The following is a 23,964-nucleotide window of genomic DNA, read 5'->3' as shown; positions in this document are numbered from 1 at the left end:
CTGTCAGCCGAAGCCTGGCCTCGAGCCACTGCTCTACTGTCCCCCTTTGTGCATGTCCTCAAGGCCCTCCAGAGCCCACAACTCTTATTCTCCACTCTTGTATCTGGATGTTTCCAAATTACATCCGTTCAACTCAGCTGCCTTTTAAGCAGCATCCGTTACCACTTTTCTCTCCTCATCTAGTAAAGGAGATGTCGCTGATCATAACCTTCCTTGTTCTTGGAAAGTTCATGAACATTTCTGCTCCCTCTTTATGTGTTTAGTAAATTGCACTGTGTTGCCAGGTTTAGGTTTGCTCATTCTTTACATTTCCCTCTGTTGGAGTTGCTCTCTTAAGCTCTTCACCCATCACCAGCTTTCTTTTCCATGTTTTAGCTGTTCAAGTGCTTGTGATTTTGCCACCTAACTTTCCCCACTACATTTTCCATACTTTCTTGTTCTTTGCCTTTCTTTAGAAGCCTTTCTTTAAAACATACTCACAAGGATTTGTTTTTTTTTTTAATTAACTCTTAAACTTCCTTTCCAGAATTTTAGGCAACTTTAAAAATCTTGCTTAAATTTGTGCTTAAAGGTCAGAATAGGGTAAACATGATGTGTTCTAGAGCCAGATTCCCTTGGTTTAGAGATTTAGCCGAAGCAGAAAAATGTCTGAGCCAGGTGGGACAGGACAAGATTTCAGCCTCACCAAGAATTTCCAAAATACAGGCAAACCTTCACAGGATGGAAGTGTGGTCCATCCAAATCCGAATCTCACAGCACAGGTGAACCCAGTGGATAATGGGGTGATGTTATAATAGTCCAAAACCAGCACAGAGTTGGGATGCACCATCAGGCAAGAGCTGGGCAGCCGCAGGTTAGTAGCCTGGGCTCTGGAGCCACATGGCCTGGGCTCAAACCTCCTTTGAGCTGTGTGACCTCGGGCAGGTTTCTCAACCTCCCTGTGCCTCAGTTTCATCTTTAAATTGTTGATAATGGTGTGCCTCTCATTGGGCGGTTACAAGGAGCAAATGAGTTAGTATATGTATAGTTTAGAATAGTGCCTAGTACGTAATGTAAGTGGTGGTCACTGTAAATTAAGTTACATGCAGGTAATAGAATGTAACAGACCTTAAAAGTTATATCAACAAAGCAGGAGGAAAAAAGAGGTTTTGACATACAAGCTTGGTTAGAAGTGCAGGAAATGGGGATGGGGGAGGTCAGTAACCAAGACTCCCATGAAGCTGGCACAGAGGAATGTGTATGAAGCACAGGGACTCAGGGACACTGCCTGAGCCCCACAGCCTGCAGGAAACACTCTGTAGGGAGTGTGTCCACCCCATGCTAAGGCCCTGCGAGCCCAAGGAGGGGTTTGTTAGACTTATCACTTAGTGATTTCGTGTGGATTTTGGATAAATGGGAAGGATCACATGTAGGGTGCCCATAACTTGGAGAAAATATTAGCACCCACTGGTAGAGTATGAAAGGACAGCAGTGATGAGCAGCTCTGATGAGGGCTTTTTGTTCCTAATAATGTTTCCCAAACCCAGGGAGGTGGGTCAGCCTCTTCTCAGTTTTGCTTTGTCATCTTTTGTGAGTGCCTTGCAGCCACCTGTGCACCTTTGTGGCCTGTAGCATTGGCAGATCTGTAATGATTTTAACAGCCCTGATTGTCTGTAGCTAAATCAGATGCGCACGGCTCCCTGCTCCAGCAGCGTCAGCACGAGTGCACACCTGAGGGTGGTTGAGAAGCAAGCCTCTGGCTTCTGCAGGGCCCCTCACTCTCAACTGAAAGTAAGTTGCATTCTCAAAATACCTGCGAAGTTTTCTTTTAAAGTGCTTTTAACTTTTGGAAATTTCAATCTGAAACTCAAATAATATGCGGAGAACACAGGCTCAAAAGGTGATGTTTAAAAAAATTTATTAAACTACAGTTGATTTACAATGTTGTGTTAGTTTCAGGTGTACAGCTTCAGATTCTTTTTCAGTATAGGTTATTACAAGGTATTGAATATAGTTCCCTGTGCTATACAGGAGGACCTTGTTGTTTATCCATCCTATATATAATAGTTTGCATCTGCTAATCCCAAGCTCCCACTCCATCCCTTCCCCCACTCCCCCTCCTTCACAACCACAAGTCTGTTCTGTATGTCTGTGAGTCTGTTTCTGTTTCATAGGTAAGTTCATTTGTGTCATATTTTAGATTCTACGTGTAAGTGGTATCATATGGTATTTGTCTATTCTGATTTACTTAGTATGATAATCTCCAGGTCCATCCATGTTGCTGCAAATGACATTATTTCATTCTTTTTTATGGCTGAGTAGTATTCTATTGTATATCTGTACCACATCTTCTTTATCCATTCATCTGTTGATGGACAGATGCTTACGTTGCTTCCATGTCTTGGCTATTGTGAATAGTGCTGCTGTGAACATTGGGGTGCATGTATCTTTTCCAGTTATGGTTTCCTCCAGATATATGCCCAGGAGTGGGATTGCTGGATCATATGGCATTTCTATTTTTAGTTTTTTAAGGAACCTCCATATTGTTTTCCCTAGTGGCTGTACCAATTTACATTCCCACCAGCAGCATAGGAGGGTTCCCTTTTCTCCATACCCCCTCTAGCATTTATTATTTGTAGCCTTTTTAATGATGGCCATTCTGACCAGTGTGAAGTGACACCTCATTGTAGTTTTTTTTTAATTTTATTTATTTTATTTATTTATTTTTGGCTGTGTTGGGTCTTCATTGCTGCACACGGGCTTTCTCTAGTTGCGGCAAGCAGGGGGGCTACTCTTGGTTGTGATGCGTGGGCTTCTCATTGCAGTGGCTTCTCTTTGTTGCAGAGCGCAGGCTCTAGGTGCATGAGCTTCAGTAGTGGTGCACAGGCTCAGTAGTTGTGGCACACGGGCTTAGTTGCTCTGCGGCATGTGGGATCTTCCCAGACCAGGGCTTGAACCCATGTCCCCTGCATTGGCAGGCGGATTCTTAACCACTGTGCCATCAGGGAAGTCCCCTCATTATAGTTTTGATTTGCATTTCTCTAATGATTAGCAATATGGAGGATCTTTTCATGTGCCTGCTGGCCATCTGTATGTCTTCTTTGGAGAAATGTCTATTTAGGTCTTCTGCCCATTTTTTGATTGGGTTGTTTGTTTTTTTGATACTGAGTTGCATGAGCTGTCTGTGTATTTTGGAAATTAAGCCCTTTTCAGTCACATTGTTTGCAAATATCTTCTCCCAGTCTGTAGATTATCTTTTCATTTTGTTTATGGTTTCCTTTGCTGTGCAAAAGCTTATAAGTTTGATTAGATCCCCGTTTTTTAAAATTTCTTTTGCCTTGGGAGACCTAAGAAAATTTTACTGCAATTTATGTCCGAGAATGTTTTGCCTATGTTCTCTTCTAGGAGCGTTATGGTGTCATGTCTTATATTTAAGTCTTTAAGCCATTTCGAGTTTATTTTTGTGCGTGGTGTAAGGGTGTGTTCTAACTTTACTGACTTACATGTGGCTGTCTAGCTTTCCCAACACCACTTGCTGAAGAGGCCGTCTTTTCTCCCTTGTATAGTCTTGCCTCCTTTGTTGAAGATTAATTGACTAGGTGTGTGGGTTTATTTCTGGGCTCTCTATTATGTTCCATTGATGTTATGTGTCTGTTTTTGTGCCAGTACCATGCTGTTTTAATTACTGTAGCTTTGTAGTGTTGTCTAAAGTCTGGGAGAGTTATGCCTCCATCTTCGTTTTTTCCCTCACAATTGCTTTGGCAATTCTGGGTCTTTTGTGGTTCCATATAAATTTTAGGATTATTTGTTCTAGTTCTGTGAAAAATGTCATAGGTAATTTGATAAGAATCACATTAAATCTGTAGATTGCTTTGGGTTGTGTGGCCATTTTAACAATATTAATTCTTCCAATCCAGTAGCAGGGGATATTTTTCTATTTCTTTGTATTATCTTCAATTTCATTTATCAGTGTTTTACAGTTCCCAGCATATAGGTCTTTCACATCCTTGGTTAGGTTTATTCTAGGTTTTTTTTTTTTTTTTGGTGGGGGCGGGGGGGGGGACACTATTTTAAATGGAATTATTTTTTACTTTCTACTTCTGATATTTCATTGTCAGTATAAAGAAATGCAACAGATTTCTGTATATTGTTCTTGTATCCTGCTACCTTGCTGAATTCATTTATTAGTTCTAATAGTTTTTGTGTGGAGTCTCTAGGGTTTTCTATATAGAGTATCATTTCACCTGCATACAATGACAATTTTACCTCTTCCCATTTTATTTCTTTTTCTTATCTGATTACTGTTATTAAGACTTCCAATACTATGTCAAATAGAAGTGGTGAGAGTGGACATCCTTGTCTCATTCTAGAATTTAGCAGGAAGCCTTTCAGCTTTTCACCATTGAGTATTATACTGGCTATGGATTTGTTGTAAATGGCTTTTATTATGTTGAGATATGTTCCCTCTCTACCCATTTTGGTGAGATTTTTTATCATGAATGGATGTTGAATTTTATCAAATGCTTTTTCTGCATCTCTTGATGATCATGTGGTTTTTTACTTTTCTTTTGTTGATGTGGTGTATCACATTGATCCATTTGTGTTTCGAACCATCTTTGTGACCCTGGAATGAATCCAACTTGATCATGGCATATGATCCTTCTTACGTGTCATTGCATTCTGTTTGCTAATATTTTGCTGAGGATGTTTGCATCTATATTCATCAGAGATATTGGCCTGTAATATTCTTTTTTTGGTAGTATCTTTGGTTTTGATATCAGGGTGATGGTGGCTTCATAGAATGACTTTGGGAGTGTTCCCTCCTCTTCAGTCTTTTGGAAGAGTTTGAGAAGAATAGGTATGAGTTCTTCTTTGTATGTTTGGTAGAATTCCCCAGTGAAGCCATCCGGTTTTGGACTTCTGTTTGCAGGGCGTTTTTTAAATTACAAATTCTATTTCATTTCTAGTGATCAGTCTGTTCAAATTATCTGTTTCTTGATTCAGTTCTGGCAGACTGCATGTTTCAAGAAACTTGTCCACTTCTTCTAGGTTGTCTATTTTGTTGGCATATGATTTCTTATGGTTTTTTGAATTTCTGTGGTATCATTCTTATTTCTCCTCTTTCATTTCTTATCTATTTGGTTCCTCTCTCTTCTTTGTGGTGAGCCTTTCTTCTTCTCTTTTCTTCTTGATGAGCCTTGGTGGCCAGAGGTTTGTTGATTTTGTTTATCCTTTCAAAAAAACAGCTCTTGGTTTTTTATTGATTTTTTTCTATTTTTTTAATCTCTTATTTCCTCTCTGATCTTTATTATTTCCTTCCTTCTGCTGATTTTAGGTTTTGTTTCTTCTTTTTCTAATTCTTTTAGGTAGTAGTTTAGGTTGTCTATTTGAGATTTTTCTTGTTTTTTTGAAGAAGGCCTGTATCACTATCAACTTCCCCTCTTAGGATTGTTTTTGCTGCAGCCCATAGATTTTGTATGGTTGTGTTTTCATTGTCATTTGTCTCAAGGTATTTTTAAATTTTCTCTTTGATTTCATCACTGACCCATTGGTTTTTCAGTAGCATGTTGGTTAGTCTCCATGTAGTCATTTTTTTCTCATTTCTCTTTCTCTGGTTGATTTCTAGTTTCATGCCATTGTAGTCAGAGAAGATGCTTGAAATAATTTCTGTCCTTTTAAATTTGCTGAGGCTTGTTTTGTGCCCTAGTATGTAGTCCATCCTAGAGAATGTTCCATGTGCACTTGAAAACAATGTGTATTCTAGTTTTTTTAGACTGAGGTCCTGTAGATATCAATTAAGTCTAACTGTTCTATTGTGTCATTTAGAGTCTTTGTTTCCTTTTTGATTTTCTGCCTGGAAGATCTGTCCACTGATGTCAGTGCAGTGTTAAAATCTCCTACTATTATTGTGTTCCCATCAATTTCTCCTTTTAACGTTTGTTAGTATTTGTTTTAATGTATTTATGTGCTCCTATATTGGATGCATTTATACTATATAATATTAATAACAAGAATATTATAACAAGTATAATATTCTCTTCTTGTATTGATCCTTTTATCATTTTATAGTGTCCTTGTCTTTCTTTATGGCCTTTGTTTCAAAGTCTATTTTGTCTGATATGAGTACTGCAACCCTCGCTTTCTTGTTGTTTCCATTTGCATGAAATATCTTTCTCCATCCCCTCATTTTTAATCTATGTGGATCTCTTGTAGGCAGCATGTTGTAGGTTCTTGTTTTATTATCCAATCTGTCACTCTATGTCTTTTGATTGGAGTGTTTAGTTCATAGACATTTAAGATAATTTATTGATAGGTATGTATTTATTGCCATTTTAAACCTTGTTTTCCAGTTGATTTTGTATTTCTTCTTTGTTCCTTTCTTCTTTTTGTTTTTCCTTTTGTGGTTTGATAATTTTCTTTTGTATTACAGTTGAGTTCTTTTCTTATTGGTTTTTGTGAGTCTATTGTATGTCTTTTTTAATTTTTTTATACAGCAGGTTCTTATTAGTCATGAATTTTATACACATCAGTGTATACATGTCAATCCCAATCGTCCAATTCATCACACCACCACCCCCACCACCCCTCCACTTTCCCCGCTTGGTGTCCATATGTTTGTTCTCTACATCTGTGTCTCAATTTCTGTCCTACAAACCGGTTCATCTGTACCATTTTTCTAGGTTCCACATATATGCGTTGATATACGATATTTGTTTTCCTCTTTCTGACTTACTTCACTCTGTATGACAGTCTCTAGATCCATCCACGTCTCAACAAATGACCCAATTTCGTTCCTTTTTATGGCTGAGTAATAATCCATTGTATATATGCACCACATCTTCTTTATCCATTTGTCTGTCGATGGGCACTTAGGTTGCTTCCATGACCTGGCTATTGTAAATAGTGCTGCATTGAACATTGGGGTGCATATGTCTTTTTGAATTATGGTTTTCTCTGGGTATATGCCCAGTAGTGGGATTGCTGGGTCATATGGTAGTTCTATTTGTAGTTTTTTAAGGAACCTCCATACTGTTTTCCATAGTGGCTGTATCAATGTACATTGCCACCAACAGTGCAAGAGGGTTCCCTTTTCTCCACACCCTCTCCAGCATTTGCTGTTTGTAGATTTTCTGATGATGCCCATTCTAACTGGTGTGAGGTGATACCTCATTGTAGTTTTGATTTGCATTTCTCTAATAGTGATGTTGAGCAGCTTTTCATGTGCTTCTTGGCCATCTGTATTTCTTCTTTGGAAAAATGTCTATTTAGGTCTTCTGCCCATTTTTGGATTAGGTTGTTTTTTTAATATTGAGCTGCATGAGCTGTTTATATATTTTGGAGATTAATCCTTTGTCCGTTGATTCGTTTGCAAATATTTTCTCCCATTCTGAGGGCTGTCTTTTTGTCTTGTTTATGGTTTCCTTTGCTGTGCAAAAGCTTTGAAGTTTCATTAGATCCCATTTGTTTATTTTTGTTTTTATTTCCATTACTCTAGGAGGTGGATCAAAAAGATCTTGCTGTGATTTATGTCCAAGAGTGTTCTTCCTATGTTTTCTCTAAGAGTTTTATAGTGTCTGGTCTTACATTTAGGTCTCTAATCCATTTTGAGTTTATTTTTGTGTATGGTGTTAGGGAGTGTTCTAATTTTATTCTTTTACATGTAGCTGTCCAGTTTTCCCAGCACCACTTATTGAAGAGACTGACTTTTCTCCATTGTATATCCTTGCCTCCTTTGTCATAGATTAGTTGACCATAGGTGCTTGGGTTTATCTCTGGGCTTTCTTCTTGTTCCATTGATCTATGTTTCTGTTATTGTATGTTTTTAATTTGTGGTTACCCTGGTTTTCAAGTATGGTAACCCATAACTATAACTACTTGCTTTAGACTGGTAAGTCATGAAAGCTGTACATTCTAAAAGATGTACATTATCTTGCTACCCTTCTCCACATTTTGTTATTTTGATGTCCATTTTACATCTTCATGTTTATCCATTTGCTGTTCCTTGTAGTTGTAATCACATTCAGAAAATTAAAAAAAAAATTTTTATCTATGTACTGGCTTATTTAACTGACCTTCAATCCTTTTATATATTTGCCTTTCCTATTGTGATTTTCCCCTTTCTTATAGGTTCTTGCTTCATTTATATTTAAAGAAGACCTTTCAATACTTCTTTTAGGATAGGGTTAGTATTGCTATATTCTTTTAGTTTTTGATTGAGAAATTCTTTATCTCTTTTTTTAATCTAAATGATAATCTTGCTGGGTAGAGTATCCTAGGTTGCAGAGTTTTCCCTTTCAGGACTTTGAATAGAGCTTGCCACTCCCTTCTGGCCTTCAACGTTTCTGTAGAGAAATCAGTTGATAGCCTTACGGGGCTCCCATTGTAACTGACTCTGTTTCTCATGCTGCCTTTAGAATCCTCTCTTTCACTTTTGCCATTTTAATTATGATATGTCTTGGTGTGGGACTCTCTGTACTTCTTGTACCTGGGTATCTGTTTCCTTCTTTAGGTTTGGAAAGTTTTCAGCCATAATTTCTTCAAATACATCTTGATCCACTTTTCCCTTTCTTCGCCTTCTGGAATTCCTATTATGTGTAGATTGGCATGCTTTATATTATCCTATATGTCTCGTATGTTGCTTTCATTTTTTTCATTTGTCTTTCTGTCTGCTGTTCTGATTGGGTGGTTTCCATTATTCTATCTTACAGATCACTTTTCGTTCTTCTGCATTATTTAGTTTGCTATTTATTGCCTTTAGCTCGGTTTTTATCTTGGCAATTGAGTTGTCTGATTTTGATTGTCTCTTTATGGTTTCTAGTTCCTTGTTACAGTGATCTCCATTTCTACTGATAGTCTTTCTTAATTCCTTCAGCATTTTTATTACCTCCTCCTTTTTGAACTCAGGGGTCTGGTAGACTGGAGAGGTCTGTTTCATTGTTTTTTCTTTTGGGGAGTACTTCCTCTGCTTTGTCATTTTACTTTCATTTCTCTTATGCTAAGAATTTAGGAGAAACAGTTATGTACTGTGGTCTTGAAAGGCTGTTTTTATGTGGGAGCATCCCTTTGTAGACTGTGTAAGTCCAATATTTTTGATGCAAGGGCTGTATTTGGTGTGGATGCCTGCCATGACTTTGCTCAGAGTGTGCTGGCCATTTTCCCCTTGATAAGGGGTGTGTTTGGTACTGTGGTGACCAGAGCCTGCACTGGATATTGGGCGGAGCTTCCTCTTTGGTTGTCACAGCCCTGTCGGGGGTAGGGTTTGCTCCCCAGTTGTTGGAGTAAAAGCCCCCAGGTCCGGTTCTAAGCTGCAGTGTGAGGTAGGTGAGACTGGAGCACTCCCCCTGGAAAGGAGCCGCTGGGTATTCCTCTGCAGGACCTGTTTGCTGGGACAGGCAACTCTGTGACGCCACCCACCACCTGGTGTGCACACCCACAAAATCGGCCTACTCTCTACTGCCAGAGCGCCTGTGTCAGCTCTGCCTGCCTTTGGCATGTGCACACTCACAAAGTGGGAGCTCCGGAAGCTGTGCCCGCTGTGAGCATGGTGCGAATGAGGCTCCCTTGACGGACCCACGCTCTGTCCCACACACACACCCATTTGCGGCCTGGACCACATCCTAGGCCCTTCAGGCTATGTCCAAATAGCCAAACCAAGTCCTTTCCTCGAGTCTGTCCGCTGAAGCCCAAGTTTCAGCCCCCAGGCACTGTGCACACCAGTTAGTGCGTGTCTTGGGCTCAGAAGTGTGGTGACGTGGCAGCAGTCAGTGTCGGTTCCTCTCTATCTTGCTTGGAAGCAAGCCAGCCTGTGCACACTCGTCTTGGGCAAATTCCAGGCCCCTTCAGCTACCTATCTGTCCTGGCTGAGCTCCCAGCCGGCGAAGGAGGTTCCCAGGGTAAGGAAACCGTTCCTCTTTCATGGCTCCCTCCCAGGAGCACAGGTCCCACCTTGATTCCCCCCCTTTTTTCCCTTTAGTCTTGCCAGGTTACATGGGGATCTTTCTTACAGCTTTAGTTGTATGAGTTCTTCTGCCTGCTTTCAGTTGGTATTCAGTTGGTGTTCACTGATTCAGGCGACTTCTCTTTTTCTTTTAATTGGGGCTGCTTCCTCCACTTTTTCATTTAGCACTTTCAGTTGGTGTTCTGTGAGAATTGTTCCCGTTGTAGATGTATTTTTGACATATTTGTGGGGGGAGGTGAGCTCCACGTCCTTCTACCCTGCCATCTTGATCTCCTCCTCCCAAAAGATGATTTAAGAAGTAGACATTAATTTTTTTTTTAAGTTGAACTGACATTTATCTTCCCCAGGATCAGCTCATGCAGTTAATGAACTCATACACTGGCATCTCACTGGTTGGGTGAGCTGGGCCTGACCACCAGGTCTGGGAGCTGGGTTTGGACCTTCTTGGAGGAGTCTTGGTTTCCAGCTGGGACCAAGATGATGATCTGGCAACTTTCCTGGTGGCCCTTGACTTTCCCGTCATCTTCTTTCCACCCAGCTCTACCTGCATACCACCTTCGCTTCACCAGAGCCACCCCTGAGGGCTTGGGGGGATGAGATTCCTGTCTCCACTGGGTGACATCCTGAGGGGCTGGACCCAGGTCTGCACTCTTACCAGGGCAGGGAACTGTTTGGAACTCCAAAATCCTGAAACTTCTGACATACAGCCCATGTTACGGTGTGTCTCCTATGATCCTATACATGTGACTGGCACATTTATGGTCCAGAAAGTGACGCTGACTTCAAGAACATGAATATGTCTCATTTACACACCCATGAGAAGGGAGGCTTTACCTGTCTGTGTTGTTCTTGATGAGATTATCGGCTGAGCTGTCATCTCTCTGGCTGCTACTGTAGGCTTGGAGCTGTACTTGGTTGCTCTTCCACAGGTATCTGTGGAGCACCAACTTGGTGCCAGAGCTTTTGCAGGCCCTGGGGGTAGAGTCAGGAGACCAGGTACTAGATGGGATAGAACGTTTAAAGCAGAAAAAAAAAAAATTCACATAGACAATTAAAAACCAGATGGTCTGAGTGGCGTGCAGGAATTAAAATAGAGGGATGTGACGGTGACAGGAGACTCCTCTGGGGTAAGTGATTTGGGACAGCTTCTCTGGGGGAAGACAGGCTGAGGAGCAAAGCTCAGTGGCAGGGCAGGCAAGGCAGATGGTGATGAGCCTGCGGGAAGAAGGAGCTGGACTGGAGGCAGCGGGCCTGTGAGAAAAAAGTAGAGGCTTGAGTTTTCGTCTCGAGTCTTTGGGAAACCCCTGTAGTGGCATGTTCTGGTCCCGTTTTAAAATGTGGCTTGGGCTGTGTTTGCACAAGCGTGGGAAAGTTTGGGAGGTGGTTTCGGTGCAGCAGGGGCGACAGCCCTAAGGTAGGAGATGGGAGGAATGGGGTGTGCTTGGCAGGTGGAGTTGACAGGACCTGATGGGGAGGGGCAGAGAGTCATCCAGGGCGACATCTGCAGTTTGGGTCCGAGTAGCCGGCTGGTAGTGGTCCCTGAGATGGGGGCGACTGGGAGAAAAGTTGGCCGGGGTGGGAGGTGAGGGATTCAGAGCGCTGGCCTGTTTGGGTGTCAGCAAATCTCACACTTCTACATTTTGTCAAACAGTAAAATGAACCAACCCCTCCAGAGGGAGAGGACGTGGATGTAACTCCCCGCTGGTGCTGCCCCTCCACCCACTACCTGGGGTTGTCAGCCTGATGGCATCGCCAGGCCCAGGACAGATCTGGAGTTTTTAACTGTTACTTCCGAACGTGTTCAGCCTGCTGCTTGTTTGAGGGACTTTCCTCTAGATCTAACAGACGAAAATCGTCTTTGTGAAAATGCGGTACTTCAAAAGGCCCATTCTCTACTTCCCTTTTCACCTGAATTGCCAGACCCTTGCTTAATTTTGCCCTGACTCTAAGTACATGACCTCAAACAAGTGACGGGATAGAGGAGACATGCTTGTGGTTGCGGGCTGGATGGGGAGGGAGGGCACAGCTGTTCACGAGGGAAGCTCCCTCTCCCGCTGGCCCCGTCCACTGTGGAAGGGGCTTCCTTCCAGGCAGTGGTTCTCCACTCCAGCAGTGCGATAGAATCACCCAGGGGAGCTTTGCTAATCCCCAGGCCACACCCCAGCCCATTAAATCAGAACGGAGTGGGGTAGGGGAAGTAGGGACGGGTGATGACAGTGCTGTCACCAGGACTGCGCACCTGAGGCTGGCAGGACTCAGGCATCCTGGTCCCCCAGGTGCTGTTGCTGAGCTGAACTGACCTGAGAACCCAGTTCACGTTTGAGCTGCTGTCGTGGGATGGCCTGGCCGCAGAGGCCCTCAGCCTGGCTCCAGCCACTGAGCTCCGCACTCAGACTGGAGGCCTCTAGCAAACAAACAGGAAGAGATGAATGCACAGGTTTGGCCTGTCCTCAGCCAAGACCTGCCCAGATAGAGTCCCTCTGGGCAGGTGGTTGTTGCTTTGGGGCAAGGAGTAATGGAATAGCTGCTAACAGATTGAAAATTGGGCAATACTGTAATCAACTGATTTCCTGAGCGAGGTGAGTAGAAGGATCCCAAAACTGATTATGGGCTCAGCAAAGGAGAGGCTCTGCTACAAGTCCGGGAGGATGAAGCCCCGTCTGAGGACTGTGGGAAGCATTGCAGGTCTCAGAACACATTTCTGTACTTCTCCACAGGGAAAAGGGGATCTGGTTACTCACCCTTTCTCAGGTTAAGCTGCATGTTTGGCCAGCATGCTTAGTGATTTGGTTCCTGTTACAGGCAGACCTCTGAGATACCCTGGGTTTGGTTCCAGACCACTGCAATAAAGCGAGTCATGTGAATTTTTGGTTTTCCAACGTATATGAAAGTTATGCTTACACTGTACTGTAGTCTATTAAGTGTGCAGTAGCATTATGTCTATAAAAAACAATGTACATACCTTAATTAAAAAATAATGCTGTTTGAAAAATTGCACCAATAGAATTGCTCGACACAGGATTGCCACAAACCTTCAATTTGTAAAAAACTCAATTTCTGTGAAGCAATGAAACAAGGTCCACCTGTATAATCATTGCTAATAATGATGCCAAAAATCAGTCTGTGCTTTTTAAGAGTAATTTGGAGCATGAGTGTTTTAATGAATCATAAGTTGAGGAAAATTTCGTTCTCTCTTCATTCTGGTGCTTTTTATGGGGAAGAAGTCAGGACTTTTATCCTGCTTGTATTTTTAATAAGGTTTTGATCTAAGAATCCCCAAAGAAGCCAGTTTTTTCAAGGGGATATTGCTGCTGCTTCCCACCCCACCCTCCAGGCAGGGCAGCTAAAGAGAAGACGCTGAAGAGCTGAGCTCTAGGAGGTAGCGTGAGGCCCTGAGTGGACGGCGCCCCCCAGCCAGAGCACACACGGTGGCCTGGCTCTGCCCAGCGTGGCCCGCGACGCCAGCTTGCACGCTGGTGAAGGATGGCAGACAGCAAACCAGTGACTCCCCGCCCTGGGTTTGTCCACGGAGAAACTTCGAGGGCTTGCTAAAAGTTCAGAGACTGCTGGGTCCCTCTACAAGCCAGCATGACGGCATCTTAGCATCTTGGGGAGGGACCAAGAGTCTGCATTTAACAAGGTCTCAGGACCCTTAAGTGATCTGAGGACACAGGACCAAATGATCATCAGGGTTCCTTCAGAGAAGCAATTTTGTGCTTCTGGAGTTAATCCTGCCAATGCCCACCATTTCACCAGTAGGCGAGGATGTGGAAAGCTTCGCTGGGGCAGGGGGCAGTTTCATTACAAGTTACTTGACCGCACACTGAGGGGATCCAGACCCAAGAGCAGTGGGCAGTGGCTGGCTGACCCAGGAGAAGCTGTCTCGAGGCTAGATGGCATCTGACCCCATCTTTCAGGCAGGAGCCGAGTAGGCCTACCCCGTTTGTGCAGGAAAGGTTACAGCGTCGCTCACCGACCTCAAATCCAGTTGAACTCTTCACCTCAGGCAGGCGGGCCGTTGCAGTTTGTTTCCTCTTAGCTGCTGGGGTTTTTCTTTGGGCTTTAGCTACAGGTCTTAAGTTCTGGTCCTGCCCCCTGTGCAGCGTGTCGAGCCACGGGGTGCAGGAGACGCAGGAAGACAGGCCAAGCCCCGGCTCCCTGCCACATCCCAGGGCCTCAGCACTGTGCTGAGGAAGGCCAGGTAGAGGTCATGGGGGCATAAGCCTTCCCGGCCCCCATGGGCCACGTTGCCTTTGGGGATCACAGAGCTCTGTGAGGCAGATCGAGCCCTGAGGGACCCAGCCATGGGCAGCCGGTGGGGTGGAGTGGGGTTGGCCCGACCCAGAGGCCTGGGGGCCTGTCACTCTTCAGCTTCAGAAGCAGCCTTGCTCCAGGACAGGCGAGGAAAGGGCACGAGTGGAGACAGGAGCTCCTGCGTAGACTGCCTGAGGCATGAGGGGCCGGGGGCGAGGGCAGGGGGGTCCCTGCCCCAGTTCCTACCTTTGCTTCCAGCAGCACAGTTAAGTGTAGACGAGCCCGTGACGTCTGGGAACCGCTACCCTCAGGAGCTGCCTTCAGCAGGGCAGGCACTGCAGGTGGGCAGTCGTCCAAGCCCAGTGGGTTCTGAGTCTCTTCCCCGGCCTGGGCCAAACCCCCAACCTGGGACGTGAAAGAAGAGGCATCTCCGAAAAGCTAGGTCACTTGGGGCTGGGTCACTCAGGGCAGAGGGCCTGTTAGATGGCTCCCCTCGGCCTGGCCGCTGCGGGCAGGGGCCCCTCCCGGGAGGTCTGCGGGACGCTCTGGCCTGACGCCAAGGGGCTCCCCCGTCCACAGCCACACACGTAGATGGGGGAGTGCTGTTCGGAGCTCACAGGGAGCCTGGAAGGCTCCTTTCAATCAAAACCCATTATGGTTGTCCTCCCGGTGTGGAGGGCAAGTGTGGCTGGTAGATTCCATGACAACTAGGGAATATCGTATCCTCATTCTGATGCTAGTTTAATTTATTTTACTTTTAGTTTCTTACGGTTACTTGTCAAATCAGGAAATAGATTCATCTTCTGTGCCTCACCCCCTTTCCGTCTCTCATAAATAGACATGTTTAAAGGTCTCGTAAGTATTAAATGACACCAGCTGCAAGAGTCTGAAGTGCAATCTGGGGTGAAATACTACATTTTACATCAGGAGTTGACAGTCGAAGTGGGCTCGTGAGAGGACGGGAGACATGAGTAACGGAAAAGGTAGCAGAGGCACAAACTAACTTCTGGGGGGATTCGGGTGGCATGGCCGTTCTGCTTCTCCAGGTTTGTGAGCTAAATCACACCGTCTCTGCCGTCCCGTCAGGCTGAAGGTCGCATAAACCCAACAGCTGAGGGCGCCCGCTCAAAGGCTGTGGGAAGAGCCCGTCCCCACGCGGCACCTCCCCCATCAGGAGCCGTCCCCTAACCCTGCTCCCCCAGACCCAGGCAGGCCCCTCCCCAGCCCAGATGGATAGGGGCCAGCTGCCGGGAGCCCATCTCGACGCGGTCCTGCGGAAGGCAGAACAGGCTAGAAAAGAGGAGGACTTACTGGAGTGACGGGGGCCTCCTGAGATGCTACAAGCCTAAAGGAGCCTTCGGGGAGGGAAGCAGGTTGCAGCAAGAGGCAGAAGCATTCGACTTGCAGTCTGTGAATCGGCCTCCTCTCCCCGAAAGTCAGCAGGAGTGTGCGCCGTGTCCAGCCCGTGTGGTGTTTGGGGCTCCCAAGAGGGGCAGCCAGGTACCCGGGTACCAGCAGCGTTTGTGCTCAGAGTCTTGTTTTCTCCATAAGTAAACAGCTGTTATCAAAAAGTCTCCGTGTGTATTGTAAGCCAAATCCCAAAGGAGTTATTCATTGGTTCAGTACCTAGGGCAGAGCTCTCCACACGCTGTCCAGCACCCAGGTCACAGAGGCGGCTGGGGCCCGGGACCGGAGCAGCGGGACTCCCGCCGCACCAGGCCTTGATGCCGGAGCGGGGCCTGGGCCGCCCCTGAGGCGCCACCGCCCAGCCTCATGTGACTCAGCGTGTCCTGTGTTCTCTCAACAGCAGATGAAGCGCGTGGCCGAGAACCTGAAAGAGGACTGGAGGGAAGGTGGGAAGGAGGAGGCACCCTGAGGGCCGGTGGAGCCAGCGGGCGCCCTCCCTGCGCGGAGCCCCGTCCGCAGCCCGCCGCCCGACCTTGCTCTGGAGCTGCCGCTGCCCAGCCTGGCACATGGACGAACCACCAGCTCCCCGGGTCGCCTTCACAGTGACCATTGGCCCGTTGGGGTGGCAGGTGGGGGCGTCCACCGAGGTGGCGTTTCCGACGCTCGACGACACGAGGTGCCTCTCTCTGGCTCTGTCCTGCTCTATGTTCACAGACCCTTTATTCACGGAACAGAGGTCACCAAGCTATTAAAGGCCTCATGCCCGCCTGACGCCTCCTTCCGTGTGTGGATGGAGCAGCCCGTCTGCTCCGAGCTGGGTCGTGGAAGGGGGAGCCACCAGGGCAGCCGAGGGCCGGGCTCGCCTCGAGGCTGGGCTGCTTCCAAGGCGTGCGGAAGCCCCAGGGGTCCTTGGGAGGTTCTGCTGCTGCTGGGCTTTCCCTGGGGGTGCGCGGCAGGGGCCGCTTGGGCTGCCTTCAGCACCGCTGGCCGGCCGGGCCACACCTTGGGGGGCTGTCCCGGCTGTGCCCGCAGGGGTGCAGCTCCCTCACCTGCACAGCAGCCCCCGGCCCCCCAGGAACTGCCCTCCGGGCTCCTGGCTCTGGTCCAGCCCCAGGGACCACCCCGCTCGGGCCAGGCCTGGCTTCCTTTCCCACCAGCTGCTTAAACTGCTCCAGACAACAGCCAGCCCCGCCCCACTGGGGCCCTCATAGCCAGGACACGGGGCCCATCTGGGGAAGGCCGGGAAGGGCGGGCAGGTCTAGACCCGTGTCCCTCGCTCCGAGCCTGGACCCTCGATTCCCTCCTTCACATCAAGACCGGGGTGGCCACGGCAGGCCCGCTCCACGCATGTTTTTGGAAGCCCAGCTCCCCGTCTGCACCACGTGGCTGTTCAGCAGGTGCTGCCAGACTGTTGTCTTTGCCAGCATGGACACCTGTGGTCAGCCTTGCCCTGCCCCCTTGGTCTAAGCCCTGCATGGCACAAGTACTCACTGGTGGTTCCATGCTTGATGAATACTTTCTAGAACATTCTCCTGTCTTAAAACACCAGGGAACGGTAGCTGCCACTCCAGTCCTGAACCGCCAAGAGCTTCCCTGCAATTCCAGCCTGGGCGCCTGTGTTTGCTGGGAAAGGAGAAAGTTCAGGTGGGTCCTTGGACCCAGCTGTCTCCCCCAGAGCGGGTTTTGGGGACCAGTCACATGAGTGCGGTTGGGTGTGAGGCGGTGGGTTCCGGGTGGACCCCATCAGCTCACCTCCCCACCGGCGGGCTCACAGCTGCCTCCAGGCTGGCCCTCCTCGCCCTGCGACAGTGCGGACCCCGGGCCCCCTGCGCTCACAGCTGTCTTTCCCAGAAGCCTCCCCCTGCCCTTCCTCAGTCTGACGCAGCAGAACCATGTCACTTACCCAGAACTAAGCCAGCCATGCTCAGGGGGAACGGGACCGAGTCAGCCTGGACGCAGGGACCCACCTCACTGGGGCGGGTTCCTGGGCCTCGGGGAGGAGGAGGATGGACGTGGGAGCCGGTCAGGTGGAGACAAGAGGGAGGCTGGCAGGAAGGAGATGCCGCGTAGGCCCGCTAGGCCCCTGGAACTCCTCTTTGTGTCCCAGCGCTTGGAGTCGGTGGCGTCTGGCTCGTGGCAGGTGCCCAGGAGCAGGGGTGGAAGAAACCAAGGTGTCCTTCACTGCACATCTCGTAGTCCCTTGTCACCCTAACCGACCTGAGGGAGACACCCAGGATGACACTGCCCACCACTGCTCACCGGCCCCCGTGCGTGAGGAGGATGCCCGGCAGCGCCTCATCCTCCCAGGCTCGGCCCTGCCCTTTTGTTCCAGCCTCACCCCAGCCTCAGACCCAACCCCCGCGCCCCCGCTGCCCTGCTAGCCCTGGGGTCCTCGTGCCCCAGCCCCAACCCAGCTGCACTTCCTCCGGCCTCTGTGGTGACTCACAGGACGTGCCCTGCGCTGCTCCCCACTTCTCCCAGACACCCCGAGGATTCCGGCTGAGGGAGAGCCCTCCTCTCGTCGTTCCTAGCCCGCCTTCCCCCATGGAGTGGACAAGAGTTGCAGGCACCGCCTACCTGGAACAAGTGAGGCAGGAGCCCAAGCCCGGGTACGAAAAGGTGCATAAAGAGATGGCGGCGCCAGCAGGAGACCGAGGCGGCAGTGTCTCCAGACCGAGCAGGGAGCGGGCGGCCAGGAACCCGCTCTCCTGTGCACACAGCCCACCCCGGTTCTCAGGGCGCGTGAGGCCTTGCCCACACCGCAGTGACCCCAGGTCTTTGGACCCAAGCCCAGTCACCAGGCGGCTCTCGAGGAGCCGCTGCATGGGCAAGTCCCCAGAGAAGAGCCTCAACACCTGGGGAGAGCTGGAGACAGGTGATGCCCCCATTCCCACACAAGCCCCATCCCACCGACCCTGCTGGGAGGGTCCCAGCGAGACGAGGCGTGTGCGACCGCAGAGGTGGCCCTCACTGGGCGGGATGCTCTCTGGGGCAGAGCCAGGTCGCAGCGCCGCTCCTTGCCTGCCGTGGCCTCTCCCTGACTGCCACCCTCCCTCAAGCCATGAAATACAGACTGTCACCGAGTCCACAGATTGCCAGTGCGCCCTGGCCCAATTCACTTCTCAGCCCGGCTATCCCCTCTCAGGCCACCAGCATGACATTCAGTTCTGGGCCACTGACATTCACTGGGCCTCCGAGGGCAGGGGCTGGGCCCGTGCCCCCCACACAGGCGCCCCCTTACTCTCTGTGGTCAGCCTGGTGGGCCTGCTGCAGGCAGGGGGGCAGGCAGTGGACCCTTCTCTCCCCCCTGGTGGCCATACTGACTCACTCCCCACCAGCACCTCCAGAGCTCAGACGTGAGAACAAATCTTTATGCTGCTGACTTTGGGGAGGAAACTAGAAGCAAATGGTTAGAGATACCCAGCCCTACAGTGAAGCCGGAGGCCACTTCCCTCCTTGATACGCCCTCTGGGCCTCAGTTTCCTCCTATTGTCCCTACTTTATAGATGAGAAAACTGAGGCACAGGGGGCTTCAGGGAATTCACAGCAGCGTGGCCCACATCTGCCAGGACGGTGCTTGCAGCCTGTACCAGGCCCTCGGCCCCAGCTCTCTATCAGCCCTGACCCTGGAGCTCCTGCCCTCCTTCCAGCAGGAAACTAGCAACAAGAAGACGGAAGACCAAAGGCCACAGAACAAGAACCCTGGGATCCAGACTCTTCCTGACCCAGTTTAACCCACGGCCCTGCAAGGACAGCCCCCGGCGTCGGGCAAGCAGCAGGTAATGGCGAGCTTCTTGCGGGTCAGCCAAGTCCGAGGACTGCCCTCCATGCCCCCATGCCTCGCCCTAGGGTGGCCTGAAGAGAGGGGACCTGACAGAAGTGGAGCCACCAGCACCTTCCAGGGCCACCAGGGACTGGAGGAAAGACACGGCCCCTCTGCCGGGGCAGCTGTGTCCTCAGGACTCTCCAGCCTGGGAGCACCCTTGCGTCACCACCACGAGGGGCCACAGCCTCTGCAGAGGAAGGAAGGCGCTTCCTCACGTCCTGACGAGAGACCTGTCTGTGGTCTTTGGTGTCTGTACAAGCAGGCACCTGGGAAGGCTATGGGACGCTCCTCCCAACCTCCTAAGAGTCAAAGTTAGGAGGTCTCGCGAGCTAGCTGGGGCCCCAACCAAGCCCTGCACTGGGTGGGCAGTGTGGCTGGCATCAGCAACTGGGCCTCAGAGAGTGGCCACAGACCCCCAAGAGAGAATCACCTGCACCCTGTTCAGTGCGGATGCTCGGGTGCCGCCACCCAGGCGTGAGGAACGGGGTTTAAGCAGCTTGGCCTGGGGCTCCACGTCTCTGAGGATGCCTGCAACGGACGCGGTCACCCGCCGCACGCTCTGGAGTGTGAGAGCTGAGGGGGGCAGAGGCCCTGCCAGTTCCTCCCCAGGAGGGGCCGACGCTAACGGCCCCACAGAGCCCGCCTCCTCCCCTGCTGCCTCGTCACCAAGGTGCCAGGTGGGGGCCTCCACGGTCTGGCAGGGATCTGGAGCAACAAGGACCTCCCTCGCACTGGACAGGCACCCCTGGGCCTGAACAGGACCTGGGGCAGAGGAGCACCGGGGCGCAGGACCAGAGAGACCTTCCAGTTCCAACACCCGGCACTGGATGAGTGGCACGGCCCACGGCCCTTTGGAAGCCCCTGGGATACCTGGGCAGGTCAGGGGCAGAGCCGCCACCATTCAGGAGGGAAGGGACGCCGGGCTTCCTGCTAACTGGTGCGTGAGCCTCACGTGATCAACGAACGTAAAAGAGATACGATGGCATTTTCCCTTGAGCTTGTGGCACAGATCATGCAGATGACACGTGGCCTCCTCTCTGGACCTTTCTGGCTGCCGATGAACTCCCTGGGAGGACGGAGAGAACGCGGCACAAAGCATCGGGATCACGTGGCTCCTTCTGCTACCCACTGTGCACAGCCGAGAGCACCGCGGCCCAGGCAGGAGGACGCGGGAAGGGCAGAGCCGGGTGAGGCCAGGTCTGCTGACCCTCGTGGCGGGAGCACGACCCCCCTGCCCCCGCCCCGGCAGGTGTCCAACAGGCCCAAGGTGTGAAGGCAGTCATCTGCTCAGGACCAGGAAAATCATCAAAGTGCCAAACAAAGGACCAGAGGGCAACTCAGTAGTGCAGACACAGACTCACACTGCCCTTTACACAGCTGTCTGGCTCAAAAACAGGAAACAGGGCTTTCCTGGTGGCGCAGTGGTTGAGAGTCCGCCTGCCAATGGAGGGGACACGGGTTCATGCCCCGGTCCGGGAAGATCCTACATGCCGTGGAGCGGCTGGGCCTGTGAGCCATGGCCGCTGAGCCTGTGCTCCGCAACGGGAGAGGCCACAGCAGTGAGAGGCCCGCCTACCACACACACACAAAAAAACAGGAAACAAATATGCTTCCACCTTAAGGGAGGCTGAAGAGCCACTTACAGTGATCTCTGCCCCTCCAATCCCAGAACACAAGGCCAAAAACTGGCACCACAGGGCTGGCTCTTTGCAGATGGAGTCAGCTAAATAAACGAGGAGACCAAGCATGGTACCAACTGCCTTCCAGGACCTGCCCGACTGCCCGCCAGCCGGGACGCCCTGCCTGTGCCCTGGATGAGCAGCCCCTGGCATTTGGGCCACAACTGAAGGAAGGATGCAGGTAGGGATCTGCGTTAATAACCTGAACCGACCCAGTGATGTGCTGACTCCCATCTAAACCGTGTGCCCACTGGTCCAGGTATTTGCCATGCTTCCTACACAAACACGCTGAAGGTACCAACTCCTTAACACACCACAGGCATCCCAGGGCCGAGAGACGCTTCTTCCTCGGTCCTAATCTGCTCCCAGACAGTGGGTCCCAGGGAAGCTTCGGCACGCTGGAACCGTTGTGAGACATGTTGTGAGACCAGGTCTCAGCCCCTGACTCCAAATGCCTTACCATCACGAGGTGTAACGAGCTGCCCAACATGGTCTCATCTGCGTGTCCGCATCCCTCAGGACCAGGGTCTCACAGAATTTGGAATTCTTTCAGGTATTAGAAAGGTAACAAGATGCATAAACATCTGTTACGTAAGAGCTCCGTAGCCTAGTGCTTTAATACTGCTTTGCCCAGCCCTCTGGAAGGTCAGAGGTCATCCATTGCCTCCCCTCGCCGCATGCAGCGGGGCAACCTGAGGGGTGGGCTCTGGGGTCGGGTCAGCGCCGTGCCTGTGGGCAGGCCCTGTACCCTTCTGAGCCCCACAGCCCGCCTACCGGTCCCTTCCCGCGGGGCGCTCTCAGAGTACCACCCACACACTCACCGTCACTGCGGCCGCCTCACTGCCGACACTTCTCAGAGAGGCCTCCTCAGGACCTGCTTCCACCTCTCGTTCTCCTCCGCCTCCGAGCTGTCTCTGCTGCTCAGGGACCACAGCCTCAGCGAGCAGTTCTTGGGCTCACCTGTCGCTCTCCTGCTCGGTGGCCTCCACTCCTTGCTTCCCTGATGACTCCTCTCAGCCCCACACTTGTGGCAGCCCCTGGGCTTCTGTCTCTGGCCTTGGCTGCTCTCTCTGGGCCTCTGCTCTCGCCAAAGCCTCCCATCCTCATGGCTGAGATCACCTCCTTCATACCTGCAGAATACAGAGCTAACCCCTCGGCCCAGTGCATAACCTGCAGAGCCCAGTGCAAGATGAAAATGCAGTCCCCCTTTTCAAAAGTTTCAAGAATTTCAAGACAACAAACTAAGAGCAGAGTGTTAAACCAAGAGAGGGCCCTTCTAAGCAGGATCCCTGAGTGACAGTGGGATGCTGAATCTGTCTCCTTTCCACCCTAACACTGATGTTCCACCTGGCAACACTGTTTCTAGCCATGCCCTGCAGTACTCCAGTTCTTCCAGTCTTCCAGTCCAGAAACCCTGGAGTCCCTGTGAAGGGATAAAGCAGTCAAGAAGAAGAACGGACCCTTCTCTCCCAGCAAAGTCCACGCCTGTCTCCTGTGGCTCACAGGGACCGATGACCCGGATCCTACCCAGCTCAATCCTCTGCCTCCTGCACTCTCCCTCCCTCCCCTGGCTCACCTGTCTTGGAACTCTCCTGGCCCTCACAGCAGTGCCCTGTGACCCGTCACCACCTCTGATGGTCATCTGGTGCTAATTTAAATCCCTGTTTCTTCCCCAAGGGCATTATGAACTCACAAGGACCAAGGTTCTGTGTTTTCCCTCTTCTTGACTTTCCAACACGTAACGCTTTGCTGGGAGAGAGGTGTTCGGGAGTCGGGGATCCTCAAAAATACAAATGACTCTCCAGCAGTCACAATGTGCTTGGCTTCCATCAGCTCAAGAAAGGCTAGATCCCATTTCCCCTTCTCAACTATCCCTCGCCAGATCCAGAAGCCTGAGGAACCCAATCCTTGCTGGACTTCAGGGCAAAGGGGTAGCCTGAAGTCTGGCATATCCTGCTGCACAAGGAGTGAGCAAGAACTGGAAATTGCCATCTTTGACTGAGAGCTGATCAGTACATGTGCATGAGAAAACTACCTGGAGCGGGAGGAAGAAGCCCCCAGGAAGGCAGTAGACTGACCAACGCTTAGAACTTACACAAAGCTGAGAACAGTTCATGCTCCCACCAGCCAGAGTGGAAAGAGTTCGGTAGAGTGCTTAGAAGGGTACTGCTTCAGTGGTGGGCCAAATTAGCCCTGAAGTCTGCTCTGGATCTGTCCTAACACACTTTAAAAGCAAGGCCCAAAAGGATCCAACTGATTCCAAGTAACCCTATGCCAAAACGAAACCCAGCACTTTTTACATGAATACAAAATCCAGCACTCAACAATGTGAAATTCACAGTGTCTGGCATTGCAATAAAAAAACTGTCAAGCTAGAATTCTATACCCAATGAAAACAGCCTTCACAAATGAAGTAAAAATACCTTTTCAGACAAGCAAAAGCTGTCAGAATATAGTCAGCAGACCTGCATTATAAAAAATTTAAAGTTCTATAGGCAGAAGGAAAATACCAAAATGTGGATCTATACAAGGAAATGAAGAGTGATGGAAATGATAAAGATGCTGGTAATATAAGACTTTTTCCATGTTTCCTCTCTTAAAAAGAAAACTACCTAAAATAAAACTGTGTATGCACATGTAAAAATAAAATGATTGACAGCGGTACAAAGAAGAGAAGGTAGAAAACGGAAGTATATAGTTGTAAGGTTACGTTCTATAAAAAAATAAGAGAGGCACACAGCCAATAAAAAGTGCTTAGTTAAACCAAAAGAAGGTAGTAAAAGAGGGGAAAAGAAAGAACAGATCAAACAAGTAGAAACAATTAGAAAGAAGGTAGATTTAAACTCAACCATGTTGATAAT

General features: G+C 49.6%; 1 protein-coding gene across 2 annotated transcripts in view; it reads left to right on the top strand.

Annotated features, from left to right (window-relative positions):
- ANO10 (anoctamin 10) overlaps positions 1-16,365 on the top strand; it is a 281,214-nt gene extending 264,849 nt beyond the window's left edge. For both annotated transcript variants that reach the window (XM_082639734.1, XM_082639733.1), the window contains exon 13: positions 15,999-16,365. In XM_082639734.1, coding sequence (XP_082495860.1) covers positions 15,999-16,067 — 69 coding nt within the window. In that variant the 3' untranslated portion in view covers positions 16,068-16,365. The remainder of the gene's footprint in view (positions 1-15,998) is intronic.
- The last annotated feature ends 7,599 nt before the right edge of the window (positions 16,366-23,964 follow it).

This window comes from Mesoplodon mirus (assembly GCF_964341445.2).
Source record: "Mesoplodon mirus genome assembly, chromosome: 12".
NCBI classification, from domain to species: domain Eukaryota; kingdom Metazoa; phylum Chordata; class Mammalia; order Artiodactyla; family Ziphiidae; genus Mesoplodon; species Mesoplodon mirus.
The sequence above is the reverse complement of the archived record's forward strand: the minus strand, read 5'-3'. Positions and strand labels throughout refer to the sequence as shown.